We start from the raw sequence: 16,620 nt of genomic DNA, 5'->3' as shown, positions 1-16,620 counted from the left end.
CTTTTTCTAATCCTGTATCAATCTGTACAAAACAATCTTCATTGCTATGTTTTTAATGCTGACATCGAGGGAATTCATATTCAAACACTCCTAGAAATCTGACTGATCATCCATCCTTAATGTATTTTTTTGTGTTAAAGTGTTTTCCTCCTTTGGCTCTGAGCTTTTATGTTGAAGGTACTAAACTTTCATTGAATGTTGGATTTTATGTTGATTGTGGGGCCTGGTGACCTTTTTTGGCGTGTTGTGCTGTTCAGAGAATCTTGCACCAAAATAAGATCAATGCCAAGAGAACTATCTACAGAATGTATTGTATATATGATCAGATCGTCAAGAAAATGCTTTTTAACCTTTTTAAACCTTTTTTTCCCACATCACAATCAAAAGGGCATATTAGAGACATTCTGAGGTATTTCAAATATAGAAAGATGCAGGTTTGTCATAAAGTCGTTTTGTCAACGTTGGTGCAGCCACACCATCGCTATGTGCCAAAATCCACTGAAGTCGCCCATCTTAAAGTCACACAAGTGGTGATTATCCTGTCAGCTTCTCATTGTGCTGAAGGTGCAAAGCACTCGAGGATATTGATTGTGACATCTGAAGCATGAAGGAAAGGAAGCATAATGTAAGTGTTAAAGCAGGATAAAGTTGCCGTTTAATAATGAAATGTGCTTTGAAAGAGGATCTAGGAAAATTGTTGTTGTGTTGTTTGCAGCAAATAATGTAAAGAATTATCTGTGTTTGCCCTTTATGTGTATGTATACCGTATGTCACGTTCTCACCTAATAATAATGGGTAATTGCACACAATCTAAACACCATGTAGTTGTGTACAAAGTTAGTGGAACACTAATTTGTAGTTGGTTGCCTAAAAACTTGCGCTTTTAAACTATATACATCATAATACCAAAATATTAATAATAATCATTTATGATTACACTACAGATACAGTTGTAAACACTTGTCTCAAATCTGTTACTGGAGACTAAATCAGAACTTTGTTTTTTTGATGAATTCTTGTGGAGCTCAGATCTGTGGATGGTTAATGTTGGTAATATAAAGTTTTGGTCATTGTGGGTATTCAATTATTGTATATGAAATGAAGGATCTTATTGTGAAGGAGTCAGCCTAATGTGTATTTTATCAAAGGTTCAATAAAAAGAAATTCCACTTTTCAAATGCATGTGTTTCGTACATTTCTATCTATAAAACAGGTGTCAGAAATGATTAAGTGTCTTTGCAATTGTCAAACCCAATCCTGCCAATGTTTTAAGTGTGTGTGTTTTCACAGCTCGGACTGGGGTGTTAACCATACGCTGCGCCATCGCAGCCTTCACAGTGGTGAGTCTGCAACTTCCTGTCTCATTGACAGCGAAGCCCCACACAAAGGAAACCAGACCCACCAGAGTTCATGTGAGTAACTGGCAACACGTTGATGGTCCGATCAGCTGTCACATCGTCTAGATACAATTCTTCAAACCTGAGGTGAAATACTGGAGCCTGAATGAACCTGGAACACAAAGTAAGATAATATGCACAGTAGGCAAGTGTACTGTAATGTTAGTGATTGTTTTTATTTTGGTAACAGGAAATTTAAAAAAAAAAAAAAACACTGATCAGATATGACTGTTTATATCGTTTAGTAATATCCGGACCACAGCACTGTTTTAATTTGAGTCCTGTAATTGTTTTAGTGTTTATAGAAAATGTTTCATATGTACTTTTATTTTTAAGACAAAGTTTCTACAGTACATTGAATGTATCATGGTGAATTGCACCAGTAATAATAACTAAACTCATTACAGAAGTTTGTAAGTGACTGTATCAGTGACATACCATCTTGTTCATCTGTCACAATTTCCAAAAATGACAATGAGTCATTTAGCAGACACTTTAATCCACGGCGACTTACAGGTAGGTAGCACACACCAGGTGCAACTTGGGGGTTCAGTGTCTTGACCAGAAACACCAACTTCTCTACAGCAAACCCCTGCTAACAAACATATCAGTGTTAAATATGTGTCTAAAACAACGCTCCTATTTTTTTTAATCAAAAACACAAACTAAAATCTATTTATCATAAAGCTTTTTATCTCATTGTTTCTGTAATCTTTCCCTACAGACTCTCTCTCCATGTATGCAGCACCTCCCTCCAGTCCCACTAGTCCCAAAAGTCTCAAGGCACCAGCTCTGGTCCAGCTCCAGCTCGGCCTGTTCAGGGAGGTGGTTCGAGTCTCTGCTGGCAACCTGAGCTACCGCCATGCCAAGAGGCTGGCTGCTGAGATCATAGAGCGCAAGGTAATCAAAACATCACAAAGGTGACCTCATTTCTGAATTCATGCTCAGGTTCTGAAGCATCGTGGGGGTATAACACTGGCTGTGGAAGGTTCTCTGGCTGAGGAGCAGCTTTACCTAGTCACACCTACTGTAATCGACTTCTCTTCAGACTTGTCTTGGAGCTACAGATTGGTGGCCATAAAATCAGCCTATTCTACCTGATACCTGAGGGAACAAAGCAATCTATTGCTAGTTACAACCGAAGCAGTGTTTTGCTAGTGATTACAATGTGTATGGTTCAAGCACTGCATGCTTTTACCCTTTACACAGTCCCACCTGGAAAATATTAAGTGGATGTTTTTCAGGAAGTGGACTTTGAAAAGGTCACCATATGCATGTCGGAGGATTGAGTAGGCTACTGTGTCAAGTGTGGTTTTTAAGAAACCAAGTGTTTTTGCATTGTTGACTGATCTAGGATCTTGTAGTGGTTTCTTCTGTAGCGTATCCTCATTACACACATTTTTTTAACCTGCCTCTTATTCATTTGCCAAATTAAATGGCATAAGCAAACTGTATATTCATCCGTAGTGGTTTTAAAGTTAAACCGAAGCTCTACGTGAGGTTAAAGAAACATGTTCATGAAATGCAGGTGCTTGTGCATCTCTGAGTAAGCTGGTCTGGTCTTCACACTACCTCTAACAGGGACTGTGTGGTCGGCAGCAGCACAAAAAAAGTTTCCAACCACAGCCTCTCCCCTTCTGTTTCAAACGCACAAGGTCTGCCTCGCTCGAATGCATCACTCCCTTTGCCTTTGATCATTTCTCATGTCTCCAGGCAGCAGGTCATCTCAGTCTGAAGAGTGTGTGTGCGCGTATGTCTGTGAGACAGTATTAGCATCCAATTACAAATATGTAACATACTGTAAATACTGTATTTGTCACTTTTTTGTTTTTAGTTTCTCTGTCCCATTAAACATGTATACATGTAGAATACTTTTACTTTCATTTTACTAAAACCACTCATACATTCACAAACTCACCTGATTATCCTGCAGGTTGAACAAAGTAGTGATTCTTCTTCTCACAATTCCTCTCCCCAAACTCACTTCTTATGAAAAAAGACACATAATGTTTTAAACCACAGCTTTACATGCAGCACATCAACTACAGTATCTTCAGAACTGTTCAGACATGCTGCATTATATAAAGGGGCCTGTATGTTTGGAGATGTAAAAAGAAATAGTGGCTGACAGATTGGTGATTATATTTTCACCATGTTCATTTTCGTTATTTCAGATTGTATCTCGTTCAATGTCTTATCTGTAAGACCCATTTCTGTTTTTGTCACAAGTGTAACTAGGTCATGTTGGTAGTAGCTTTACAGAATAATTAGATTTCTCTGAATTCTCTTTATCTTTCTGTTTCTCTGAATGTTGGCCTTTTCTCCAGGTTGACGTTCCAGCTTACAACTCCCAATATTTCCAGCCAGGATGCAAACCAACACCTTTAACAGTTTTGATAATTTTTCATTTCCAGGCCATTAATATGTGAATAAATAATGATATGGCATATTTTACGACTAACTACATTCAGACGATATGTTTTTAGTTTAACTTTCTGGAACTAACGCACACTCAACTTACTGCAGCAACTCATGCTTTTATTTGTATTTTTTAATCAGTTTATCTCTGCCATGTTATATAACTAACAGACTCTCTCTGTGTTCAGGCTCCAGACTGCAGCTTGGTGGGCGTTGGGGAGAAGATTCTACTTTTCAGACATCAGCCCACCACTGAGCAGCGGCTGCACCGCCTGACAGACCAAGACGAGCTGCAAGATGGGGATCTCATCGAGGTTGTTATCGCAGGTCAGAGGTCAAGAAGTTGAACTTTAATCTGCTAGGAGGGATTCTGATTTACCATCAGTTATCAGTAATCTAGTGGGATTTTACATTTATTTCTCTCATTTACAGTTTATTTCTATGTGAAGGACTTGATTGTAATAAATAAATTGATTGTAATAATATAAAAAGTATAGTTACCAGATCTTTGTGGAAAGAAACTCTTTAATACATAACATGCATTACAAATCAAATGTCATGTGGTAAAATTGTCTCTGAATCATTAATTTCTTTGCACTTTTGGTCTGTGTTGACACTGTGTTAACATTTCATGATACTCCTATTCACAAAGGCTTTGAAGTTACAGCTCTTTCTTTACGCCTGTTATGGTTTCATAGCTACTAAATCTGACCATAAAGCTTAGTCTGACAGCTAAATTATGCAAAAATCTGCTGCAGAAATATCATGTAAACATCACATGGACAGCAACACCCTTGTACTTCTGTTCTGTTAAAGGTTATTTTGATTGGTGGATTCTATAATGTAGTATCAGAGGACAGTTGTGGATCTTGTGTTGAGCTGGGATGGACTGTAACTTTCTCTATCGAATGGTTTGAAAAATACAGTTTTGATTTAATCTAGTCACTCCAGCAGAACATGTTCCTTTTTTAAAAGTGAAATAGCATTATTTCTTCAACCAAGTCAGCTGCTGTATTTTTGGTCTGTGCATCCTCATTATATGGTGTAATATATACACTCCCCTCCAAAAGTATTGGAACAGTGAGGCCAATTCTTTTATTTTTGATGTAGACTGAAATCATCAAATGATGAATATGAGACAAAAGATCACATTTCAACTTTTATTTCTAGGCGTTTACATTTGGATACACAACTTAGAAGAGAGCACCTTTTGTTTGAACCCACCCATTTGTCATGTGAGCACAAGTATTGGAACGGATAAAGCTTATAGTTAGTTATAGTTATGTTGCTATAGGCTTAGACTACTGGGGGACCCACCGCCCCAATGCACTGAGCTCCTTTCCTCCTCTTGACCCTCTCTCCTCTCCTCTCAACCCACAATTGTCACCACTGTATGTCATTAACTCTGTGTGTTTCCTCCCATAGTTGTCTTTATCTTTCTCTGTCTCCCTCTCTCTGTCCCTTTCTGCATGTGTCCCCGGCGTTTGAAGCTGTGTGTTCTCCAGTGTGCAGCCACTGGTCCTACATACCTGCCCGATGTTCTGTTGTTGCTTTTTGTTGGCCTTTTTTTTCTCTCTCACTTTTCCAGCCTCTTTTAGTTGTTATTTGTTTTGTGGGGTTACTCCCCTCAGTCTCCTCTTTAGCAGCTAAAATTCAGCTATATAGGGTTTAAGTCTGGAGATTGAATTGGCCAGTCTAAAACCTGCCACCTCTTGTCCCTGATGTTGTTCTGGCAGTGTGTTTTGAGTCATTATCTTGCTACATGATGAAGAATCTCCCAATCAGTTTGGCTGCATCTGTTCTTATATGTTATATGTTCTTTATATTGGCAGACAAAATGCATCTCTAGACTTCTGAGTTCATTTTGCTGCTGCCATTATGTGTTACATCATCAGTGAAGATTAATGAGCCCATCCCAGAAGAATCCATGCAGGCCCAATCCATGGCATTACCTCCACTGTGTTTCATGGATGGGTTTGGATGTTTGGGATCATGAGCACATCCCTTTTGGCTCATCTCTGTACTTTTCGGCAAATTCCGGCCTGGCCTTCCTTTTTTTCTGTCTAATCAATGATTTGCATCTTCTGTTTTAGCCTCTGTACTTTTGTTCATTAAGTCTCCTCTGAACAGTAGATTGTGATGCCTCTTGATGTTGCTGATGCCAATAAAAGTTGTTATAGGGTCTTTCTTTACAGCTCTCACAATGTTTTTGTCGTCAACTGCTGTTGTTTTCTTGGTTTACTCATTCAACGTCTGTTACTTAGTACACCAGTGGTTTGTTTCTTCTTCAGGACATTCCAAATGGTTGTGCTGGTTGTAGCCAATGTCTGTGCAATGGCTCTGATTTATTTCCCATCTTCTCTCAGCTTCTCAATTGCTTGTTCTTCAGCCATAGACAGCTATGGACAGCAGGTTTTCATGCTGGTTTACACCTCATAACCCTTTAGTGCGGTTTTGAACAGGAAAAACCAAATCTGAAACTGAGCGTCGACATTCAGTGCCATTAGTTGTTTGAATAATCAATGTCATAGGACACACCCGGGCAAAAAAACACACCTGTCAGACACCTGTTCCAATACTTTTGCCCACATGACAGATAGGTGTGTTCAAACAAAAGGTGCTATCTTCTAAGTTGTGTATCAGAAATGTCTCAATCTTTTTTCTCATATTCATCTGTTGATGTCAAACCCAAATGTTTTCAGTCTACAGCAAAAATAAAGAAATGGCCTCACTGTTCCAATACTTTTGGCAGGGAGTGTAATGTCTTCTCGTTTTGATCTATCTCAGGATCAGCCACAGTTTCTGAGATGAGGATTCGTCCACACTCCCTGGTGGTCCAGTCGTACCGGACTCCCACTTTCTGTCACCACTGCGGAGAAATGCTGTGGGGCCTCGTTCGACAGGGGTTAAAATGTGATGGTAAAGTGGCTCACACACCTAATTTTTTAGCCTGATAGTGTCATTTTCTAGCGCATGGATTCATGAAGCAGTTTAATTTTTGTTTTCAGAAAAATTCACTAGCATTAATTTCTTTCTGTCTTCTGTACCTTTTGTCAGGTTGTGGATTAGACTTCCATAAACGTTGTGCTTTCCAGTTACCCAATGACTGCAGCCGATCGCGGCGACAGGTTAGCACCAGCCTCTCTCTGTTTCCTCCCCGAAGACCCCGTGCACATTCCCTGTCAAATCAAGCAGGAGGCAGTTTGGAAGAGGTAAGAACACTTGTACTTTTTACATCTAAATGTCTTACTTCATTTATTTATAAGTTTTTTTTATATTGCAATGCAAAAACACACAGTTCACACAGACTTAGAATAAACCTCTGACTAATATTTAAACACACAGGAGAGATTTTTAAGTTTTTGTATTATCTGTACAACTGATGACTTTTACTGTCTTTCTTTTATTAGATCAGCTTGTCCAAGCCCTCATCCAGGCCACCGTCCTGGGCAGAACCGCCGGTCTGGCTGGGTGTTGGTTACGGTGACAGGAGCAGGCCTCAGGTCCCTCATACCTTCCACATCCACAGCTACACCAAACCCACTGTCTGCCAGTACTGCTATCGGCTGCTCAAAGGGCTCTTCAGACAGGGCTTACAGTGCTCAGGTGAGAGGGCTGTAGGACTTTACTAACCTGTGGATGAGTTAGATCGCTCTTTACTGCTAGTTAAAACAGAAACTTGTGTTCAAATGGTTAAGCTGAGTAAGAACAGAACATTTTCTCCAGGTGAACTGTACATCTGGAACTGATAAAGCCTGTAGTTGTAGTTAGGTCAGTACAGCCGTGTTCTTTTTTAGCAAATTGTGTACAGGTGTATATAGTGGCTGATGTTAGCATATCATATATAATGTATATATTTCTGTTGGTATGTGCTGAATGTGGACTGATGCATTTTTGCTACAAATTACTATTCAGGGATGCAAAGATAGGTTTGACATAATCTAAAAACAATGACGTTTAAATATCCTTATTAAAGTGTTTCTTGAGATAAGAGAGGACACAGCTCACATTAGATTTTTTTAAAGGAATAGTATGACACTTTAGGGAGAGATGCTTACTCACTTTGAGTTAAATAAGAACAGAAATCACCTTAGTATTTTATGAAACTATTGTAACCACTGCTTTGCTTAGCTTAGCATAAACACAGGAAACTGTAATTCTAAAGTCCATAATTCACATGCTACTGTATGTCTTGTTCTATTTTTTATCAAACTGTGAAAACAAAATGTTGTGGTTTTACTAGTGTGTTCACCTCTGGTCTACTTCTTGGCTGATCTGAGCCAGAATATCCTCTTTCCATTTAAGAACACAAATTTCCATCAGCAGCCTCTGACATGATAAACCTTCTGTTAACACTTGCCGTTGAACAACTTTATTATTAGACTATTTAATCATGTGGCTTCAAGGTCAGTTAAAAATACATAGTAAAAAACATTTAAACGGAATGAAATATGAAAAAGAAAACCATTTATAATTACACTGAACCAATCTTACACAAGCATATAGATATCTGCCATGCCGGTCATGTAGTTTGTGTTTGGCAAGTCATCGTCTCAAGTTGGCAAAGGGGCGAAGGGTGTGTCTGATGATTCACACAGGTGATACAATGTTTATTTAACAGGTGTATAAAAATCATGTAAGTAAATATAATGAACATCAAAATCAGACCAAAATAAACTATCAACCCCTGAACAGGAAACTAACAGAATGTAATAAAAACATTAAAAAAGAAAAACAGATTTAAAAAGAAAAAAGAAATACACCACTGTTTGCATGAAGTAAGAGGTAGCAGGAATAAGAAAATTGATTATTTGGACTAAATTTTAAATTCAAAATTTAAAGAGTTTCCAATTAAAAATATCTAATGCGCCTCATAAAAAATGAATTTCAAAATGTTTTTCACACAGTACACAATAAACAATATATAGGCAAGTACAGATACATAAATACACTTTTGCCCAGTTGGAATAAAATATTTTTTAAATTCTCATTAAATTATTGTGCCAATATCAATTATTCTTGGTAGATAACATGTATATATTCTCATAACTTTATTGGTCAATCTCTTCCAAACATATCACATTGAAAATTAAACCATAATGATCCTTTCCAAGAAAGAGGAATGTGTCCGCAAACAAAATGACACACTCCCCTCTTCCCTTCCACGCATCAGCTTTTTATTTTTATGAGGACAAACTGAATGAAAACTGTGTCTGTGTCGAATTAAACTCGTGTTGACAGATGTGGTTACTTAAAATCCAATTTCTAGCCTTGTGAGATAAATATATACAATCAAGAGAAAAGAAATAACTCTATTTTTCAAAATGCCAAAATATTCTTTTTTAACTTGGAGCTTTTTATCTGAAAAAACAGTACTTTAATGAAAGATGTAGTTGAATTAGCAACAGCCCATAAACAAGTTATTTCCTGGGCAACAAATGAGAGAAATGTTTCATTTTTACGCTCAAAATCTATTGTGTGTTAGTTAAGAAGCTTTTTAATACATCTTACACATATATACAATTTGTTTTCTGCATTCAACCCATCTCCCAGGAAGGAACAGCGGGCATGACTATGACTTGTGCCAGCAACACCTTCACTATGTTGAGTCATGTTTGAAATAGAGGTTCATAAACCCAGTTTAGAATCAAAGACACTAATGCATGAGTATTAGTTTTGTATACAGGCAGCTGGTTATCTAAACACTTGTGTAAGGAGAATTGATCTTATTACTTGATTGGCCTCTTATGAGGTAACACCAGCATCTTTGTTTTACTGTGAGTCTTTGAACGTACCACCTATTCTCTCTTCATCCTCTCAGACTGCAAGTTTAACTGCCATCGGCGCTGTGAGCCACTAGTCCCCAGAGACTGTCCAGGAGAGAGGCGAGGCATCAACGGGGAAGGTGAGCAGCAGACCCTGGAGGTCTGGTCTCTGTTTAGTATTCTGGGCTTGTAATATGCTTAGATCCTAATTCTTTGAAAAGGCCCCCGCTGTTGTTTCTCATAATGCTATAATGAGTCAAACCTGATTCACCCTCCTTAAGAATATTTGATAAAAAAGACAATTCTCAGAAACATATTTGTAATGATGATGATGAGCAGTACTACAATATACTATATTTCTCTATTCATATCTGCTTTTTAAATAATGTCTGTAAAAGCAAGTAAAGCCAGCATTACTATTACTACATTACTATTTACTATTACTTATTATCAGCTAATGCATCATTTAAAATAAACTAAATAAAAGAGAGCGAGAAAAAAGGTCTCAGCAATGGAAACAACAGTTATTTCACAATTTCAATTCCTCTGTTTTATTTAACTGTAAAGTAAATATTTTTAGTTTGGGGATGTTAGTTAAACTAAACAAGCTAAATGTACCATTTTCCCTTTTTTTCACTATATTACTTGATTAATTATTAATATTATGTGTAACCAACGATTAGTCACAGTCCTAATTTTTTAGTTCTGCTTATGATGTCATATTCCCAGAATCCACAGCAGCCGGTAACAGCTGTGCACCAGACCCCGAGGACAATGATTCAGACCTCACCAATATGACAACACTAGATATGTCTGATGATGAGATGTCCACTGAAGGACACTCAGTGGCTGAGACCAAAGAAGAGGTGCTGCTGCGAGAGCAGATGAGGTCTTTTTTTTTTTTTCTGTGAAAGCCAATGAGGTCAGAGAACTGTTGATTTATTCTGATGATTCTGGATATTCTCACCGGAAATGTGACCGTGGTGTCTGGTGATGATGTCATGACAGTGTCATTTAATTGAATTTAACTTGCAGCTGTTGCCATGTGTTACCCGCACATACACACACACACACAACACACACACACACACACACACACACACACACACACTGTTGTTTGATCACTGTTGTGGTTGTGACACACTGCCACCTGGAGGCATTCAGGAGGTACTTTCACAGAATTCAACTGCTATGTAGTGAAATGAAAACAAATACATTTTTATCCCAACGTGATACAATTTTATTCACTTCTTCTGACTCAATCACCTCTTTTTGTCTTTTCTTCCTTATCAGTCCATGTTTCAGCACCTACATCCCTTTGATGAGGCTTGTACAGTCGGTGCATCATACTAAGAGGAGAGTTGGTGGTGTCCTGAGAGAAGGGTGGCTACTGCATCACACCAACACTGACACATTGGTAAGAACACATAAACACAGGTTGGGCTATTTTTAAATTTTTATCAAAACTTTATTCAACCAGGACATCTCCTGAGATACAGTCTCTTTAACAACACATTCTTAATTCTCTTAATGATTTGTATGCCAGTATAGTGCACAAACATATTAATGTTGGCCTTGTTTAGCTGAAATTGCTCTAACTCTCCACATACAGTATTTGATGAATCATTTCTGTCTGTTTTTTGCCAGAGGAAACGTCATTACTGGATCTTAGACTGGAAGACTATCACACTGTTCCAGAATGAGAACAGCACCAAGTACTACAAAGTACGAGCTCTTAATGAGCAGCAAGCACTACAGTGGTGGACTGATGTCTTTGACTTTATACGTTTTTATACAACACAACTCACCTGTAATCAACCCAGAATCGCTCAAGAATTATGTGTATCTGCCACCAGTTGTACAGTATATTCCACTAAACAACATGATTTCCATAAAAGTTATAGAAATTCAGGGTCAACAAGGTTAAGGGTTTAGATTTAAAGACAGTGGTTTATGTCATGCAATCTACAATTGTTTAAACTAATATGTGTTGGAAAGAAAGATTGTAAGGGAATAGTGAGAGGCCATGACGATCTTAAAAGGTCCAGCAGTATTATCAGAAGTGTATTTATGTTCTATTTTTGTTTGTATTTGTACTTAACTTTGACTTTTTGACCTTTGAACAGGAGATCCCTCTCTCTGAGGTGCTGCAGGTCCGAGGCCCCACCCAGCTGTCCATGCCTTTGTTGCCTGGCAATGCCCCCCACTCATTTGAGGTGGAGACAGCCTCGCTGGTGTATTGTGTGGTAGCTGGAGATGAAGGACCGTTGTGGGAGAGGGCCATCCGTCAGGCATTGATGCCCGTGCAGGGTAGTGGAGGACACGGAGAAACTATTTATTTAAACAGCTGTGACATGCAATTGTTATTCTCTTATTATTGAGCATAAATTATCTTTTAACATATTTTTTTCAATAATTTATACAGAAAATAATAAATAAAAAATAAATAAGAAAATATTTTTACACAGTAAAATGATAAATTAGGAGGTTTATTTCTGTAAGAACCTTTTTTTATGAAACACCATCTTAATGAATCTCTCCTGTTCTGGTTACAGATACGCATTCAAACAGAGACAGTGTGGTAAGGCTTAGCTGTGTGTGTTTGACTTTATGATTGACACTTCTGAACACATGTTTATTGTACTTCAGTGTGTCTGCTTTTGTTTCAGGATATCAGCTCGGTGTATCAAATCTTTACAAATGACGTGTTGGGCTCAGGGCAGTTTGGAGTCGTGTACAGAGGTGAGCTGACCACATTATCATCGTTTAACTAGTGAAAATGTTGGTAACAGTGAACTGTATACTGTAAGTATATTTAAGACAAATCAACAGAATTTTTTACTAATGGTCGGGAAGAATAGAACAAAGTATTTTAATATTTCTCTTTTTGCTTTGTTGGTTGTGTTTACCAGGAATTTCCTACATTTCACAAGATTGAACATATGAATTGTTAATCTCTTTTCGAAAGCTCCATTCTTCATACACAGTTTGGTCAGTTAAGTACTGTAGTATTTGAACAGAGACACAACTTTCATCATTATGGCTCTTTTGATTACAAAGGATTTGTAACCCAGTAATAAAACGGTTTAGGATTATTTTATATTGTCCTGAATGTTTTTGAGACTCTAAAACTGAGGTTCTGGATATAAAAATGGTTTTATTCCTTCCTAAATGTGGACACTCTATACTCTGAACACATCTACTCTGTCTCTTTAGTAGTTCACAGAGGTTTTTGTGCTCAAATGCCTGATTTTGGAGCAGCTATTCTAAGTCTGTGAAAGTACTTACAGATCTGTGTGCTTAACTGTTGGCTTACGAGAAAGCAAATTATATTTGTAGATGGGAACAATTTGAGTTCTGTTTTCACCTATAATTAGTACCAAACTACCAGGAAATGATTGGGAAATTGTGCTGATGTCTGTAAACATCTGACTCAACTGGCTCTGAATTAACTAATTCTGAAACCGAGGCCTGTGTATTAGGTAAAGAGAACTGCAGTAACACTGAGCTGGAAAAGCGTTTTTTCATCTCAGTGAGGCATTTTAATGGTTAAATAGCGTTACATACATATATTATGTAAGTAACTCATTTGTGATTTTTCAGGTACTCACAGGACGTCAGGTAGGCCAGTTGCCATCAAAGTCATCGACAAGACGCGCTTCCCCAACAAACAACAGGGACAGCTAAGAAATGAAGTGTCCATTTTGCAGGTACTGATGCGTTTTTCAGGATTTACTCGCCTAAGTGCTGTATTTGTACTAAGATAGTTTATCATAAATGAATGTGTGTTTCTGTGTTGTCCAGAATTTGTCCCACCTCGGTGTGGTTATGTTGGAGGGGATGTTCGAGACAATCGAGCACATCTTTGTCGTCATGGAGAAGCTCCATGGAGACATGCTGGAGATGATTCTGTCCAGTGAGAAAGGCCGACTCCCTGAACGCAACACACGCTTCCTGGTCACGCAGGTACACACATCCCAGTGTCTAACCATGCTACTGTAAATTACTCACAGCTCATAGAAATATGCACTTTTAGACTTTGCTCACATGCCAGAAAGTTTTGAAACAAGTATTCGGTCTATGAAATGTGTTTATATTGTGCCTTTTACCAAACACGTGAACATTTTTCTTTCTCTTCATCATTGGGTAGAGAGAGAGAGTTTCATGTTTCTCTTTATAGATTTCATCCAAATATTGTAACAGAAACTGAGCAAAAATTAAGATAATGTACACATGTACAGTACCACAAAAGTTTTTGTTTTTAAAGCTGTTCATTGGCATCCATTGAAATAACTGTTTAGGATTCACCCCCTGTATATAATGTGTCACATGACACCCATGTTTGTTCCCTGTATGTGTGTGTGTGTCTGCTGCAGATTCTCGAGGCTTTGCGATATCTGCACTTCAAACATATCGCCCACTGTGACCTGAAACCTGAGAATGTACTTCTGGCCTCTCCAGACCCTTTCCCTCAGGTGGGATTTCACCACTGTATTTATTTACAGCAGAAGCAGGTTGTCAGAGCATTTTGTTTAATTAACTGTGCATCTGTATTGCAGGTGAAGCTGTGCGACTTTGGCTTCGCACGCATCATCGGGGAGAAGTCGTTCCGTCGCTCGGTAGTTGGGACACCAGCCTACCTGGCGCCTGAAGTGATCAGCAGCAGTGGCTACAACCGCTCTCTAGACATGTGGTCTGTGGGCGTCATCATGTATGTGAGCCTAAGTGGCACATTCCCCTTCAACGAGGACGAGGACATCAAGCAGCAGATCACGAACGCTGCCTTCATGTACCCTCGCCAAATCTGGGCCTCCATCTCACTAGAGGGTAAAGATCAAACCTTCCTCTGGTCCATTCAAAATGAGGATGCCTTCTGATTTTGAAGCTTTTCTGCAACTAAATCCTTGGCCTTGAATGCATCATAAGGCAAAGTTTTTAAAGTGTTTTATTCTTGATAGTACTACACTTTTAAATACTGTATCAGCTCTTCAGTTAATAAATGTTTAGCGAGAGAGCGCCACCATTCAATCCCTCATTCAATAACATTTAAATATTCAAAATAGTAAATTGTATACACAATTCTCACCAAAGTAGTCACAAATGTAATAATTTTCAATTAAAAAAAAACTAAAGTTTAAGATAATATTTCATAGCTTTGAACAGTGTTTGGCTGCACAGCATGATTTTCTAGAGGAATATATGTGAACACATCTCCTGTTGGCCACTGTGTGGCTCCAGTGGGCCATTTTTTAAAACAAGTTCAATAAATCTGTTTCTATCTCTCTCTGTCTCTCTCTCCAGCTGTGAGTCTCATCAATAACCTGCTGCAGGTGTCCGTGAGGCGGCGGTTCAGCGTAGGCAAAACACTGGGGCACCCCTGGCTGCAGGTCAGATAAAGAGTGTGTACACTCAGCTATTAGGGATACAGTAGAGCCCAAGCACATTGTTTTAGCAATGCAGTTATATTTACTGAACCTCTTTCTTTTTTCAGCCAGTGAGACAAATTTACCCTTGGTGAAAACCCCTTTGTGGCTGAGCAGGGCCACAACCACGGCCTTCTGCATCCAAACCTAATCCTCTACCACTGAGCCACTAGGCCCCCTTTTGATTAAGAAAGATAAACACTAAATATATAACGCTTACATTTTTATGTAGTTATAACAAACCCATTACACGTGATTATGTTCCATATGTTATTTTTAGTGCATCATCCCATTGAGTAGAGATTCTTAAAATGTTTTAACATATTATTCCTGGATTATTTCAGTGGGTATACCAACTAGATGAGTTGCAAAATCCTACTTTGGTTTAGAAACCGATTAAGGCATAAATTTCCACTGAACTTAAATGCATGTATTCATGCATCTATTTATAATACAAGGTAAATAGGATAAAGAAGTAGTATAGTTACCCTTCAAGGCATTATTTTTTAATGTAGATGCACCCAGTGTTTCACCCCCTTCCTCTCTTCTTCCTCCTCCAGGACTTTCAGCTGTGGTGTGACCTCAGGCAATTCGAGCAGAGGATGAGTTGCAGCTATCTAACACACAAAGAAGACGAAGAGCGCTGGCAACGCTACGCCCACGAAAAAGGCCTGGACTTCCCTTCCCACCTCTGCTGGGATCCGAGCACAGACGCAAATGCGTGACCTCAGCACAGAGATGTAAATTTGGGACAGTTTTTGGAGCTTGAGTTTTAATAGTATCTGCATGTTACCGGCTATGCACATGTAGCACAATTATTTTTATTTGTACACAAGAAAAAGCTTCTAAATAACTGATAACACCAATAATAATAAAAACACAAACTCTTTGTTAATATAATTTCCTTTTATTCCAAGTTGTGGTTTTTAAATTCTGTGAAAGTGAGATTTTGTGGCATCAGCAATGATAACAGAATGAGATGAGGATGAGGGGATGAGGAGAATGGAGCCCAGATAGAGAAAATATCATCACTATGACGAGTCAACTCACACTGGCAACCATGGCTGACCTGTCATTTAAACTGGGACCAAAGCCCTATCTGCTTCCTCACTGACATAGGCCTGCTATGGTCCCATGTACAGAATCGATACTTTTTATTTTATCCACAACTTTCCTGATGCCCTGTCGTCTCTCACTGCTTGACCCTTCTCTGTCTGTGTCCTCCCTCAGTGTATATTTTTCTTTCACCGATATGCATTTTGGACAGAGAGGAGAGAGGTGTGAGTGGGATCGTTCTTTCTGGCCACATCAGTTTCTTTCTGTCTTCGTTCCGAGCCATGGCCCACTCTTTGTCTGCATTTACCCACAGTGCTTTGCCTTAAGTTGCTGTATTCATCGCAGTATTCAGCGCTTCAAAGTTTAGGTGCTCTCATTCATCCTCTGTTTGTTCCTGAGTTTCTTACGTTTTTAAGATCTTCAGGTTGAATTTGATGTTTGCTAATATTCTGGTTTCACAGTGCTGTGGTATTTATATTTTAACAGTGAGAATTTCAGTGTTCGACTGGCTTTGTAACATTGTAGAACTTGACTGGCTTTGCTCCTGCTGAATGAAATGTT

The 16,620-nt window shown here is 38.5% G+C and overlaps 1 protein-coding gene across 2 annotated transcripts; it reads left to right on the top strand.

Annotated features, from left to right (window-relative positions):
• Positions 1–652: 652 nt before the first annotated feature.
• Positions 653–16,591, top strand: prkd4 (protein kinase D4). Of its 2 annotated transcripts, none has more exons than XM_067523393.1 (19): positions 653–1,521; positions 2,122–2,297; positions 4,004–4,142; positions 6,603–6,734; positions 6,873–7,027; positions 7,226–7,421; positions 9,637–9,720; positions 10,310–10,469; positions 10,874–10,997; positions 11,228–11,305; positions 11,707–11,890; positions 12,136–12,161; positions 12,250–12,322; positions 13,184–13,290; positions 13,385–13,546; positions 13,957–14,055; positions 14,140–14,407; positions 14,882–14,967; positions 15,564–16,591. In XM_067523393.1, exons 2-19 carry the CDS (start codon positions 2,133–2,135, stop codon positions 15,726–15,728), a joined length of 2,403 nt encoding a protein of 800 aa, XP_067379494.1. In that variant the 5' UTR covers positions 653–1,521; positions 2,122–2,132; the 3' UTR covers positions 15,729–16,591. The 2 variants fall into 2 exon arrangements, with proteins under 2 accessions (XP_067379494.1, XP_067379495.1); XM_067523394.1 differs by having other exon boundaries at positions 14,882–14,979; positions 15,564–15,701.
• Positions 16,592–16,620: the final 29 nt, after the last annotated feature.

This window comes from Channa argus, chromosome 12 (genome assembly GCF_033026475.1).
Source record: "Channa argus isolate prfri chromosome 12, Channa argus male v1.0, whole genome shotgun sequence".
NCBI lineage: Eukaryota > Metazoa > Chordata > Actinopteri > Anabantiformes > Channidae > Channa > Channa argus.
This window is presented reverse-complemented; position numbering and strand designations above follow the sequence as displayed.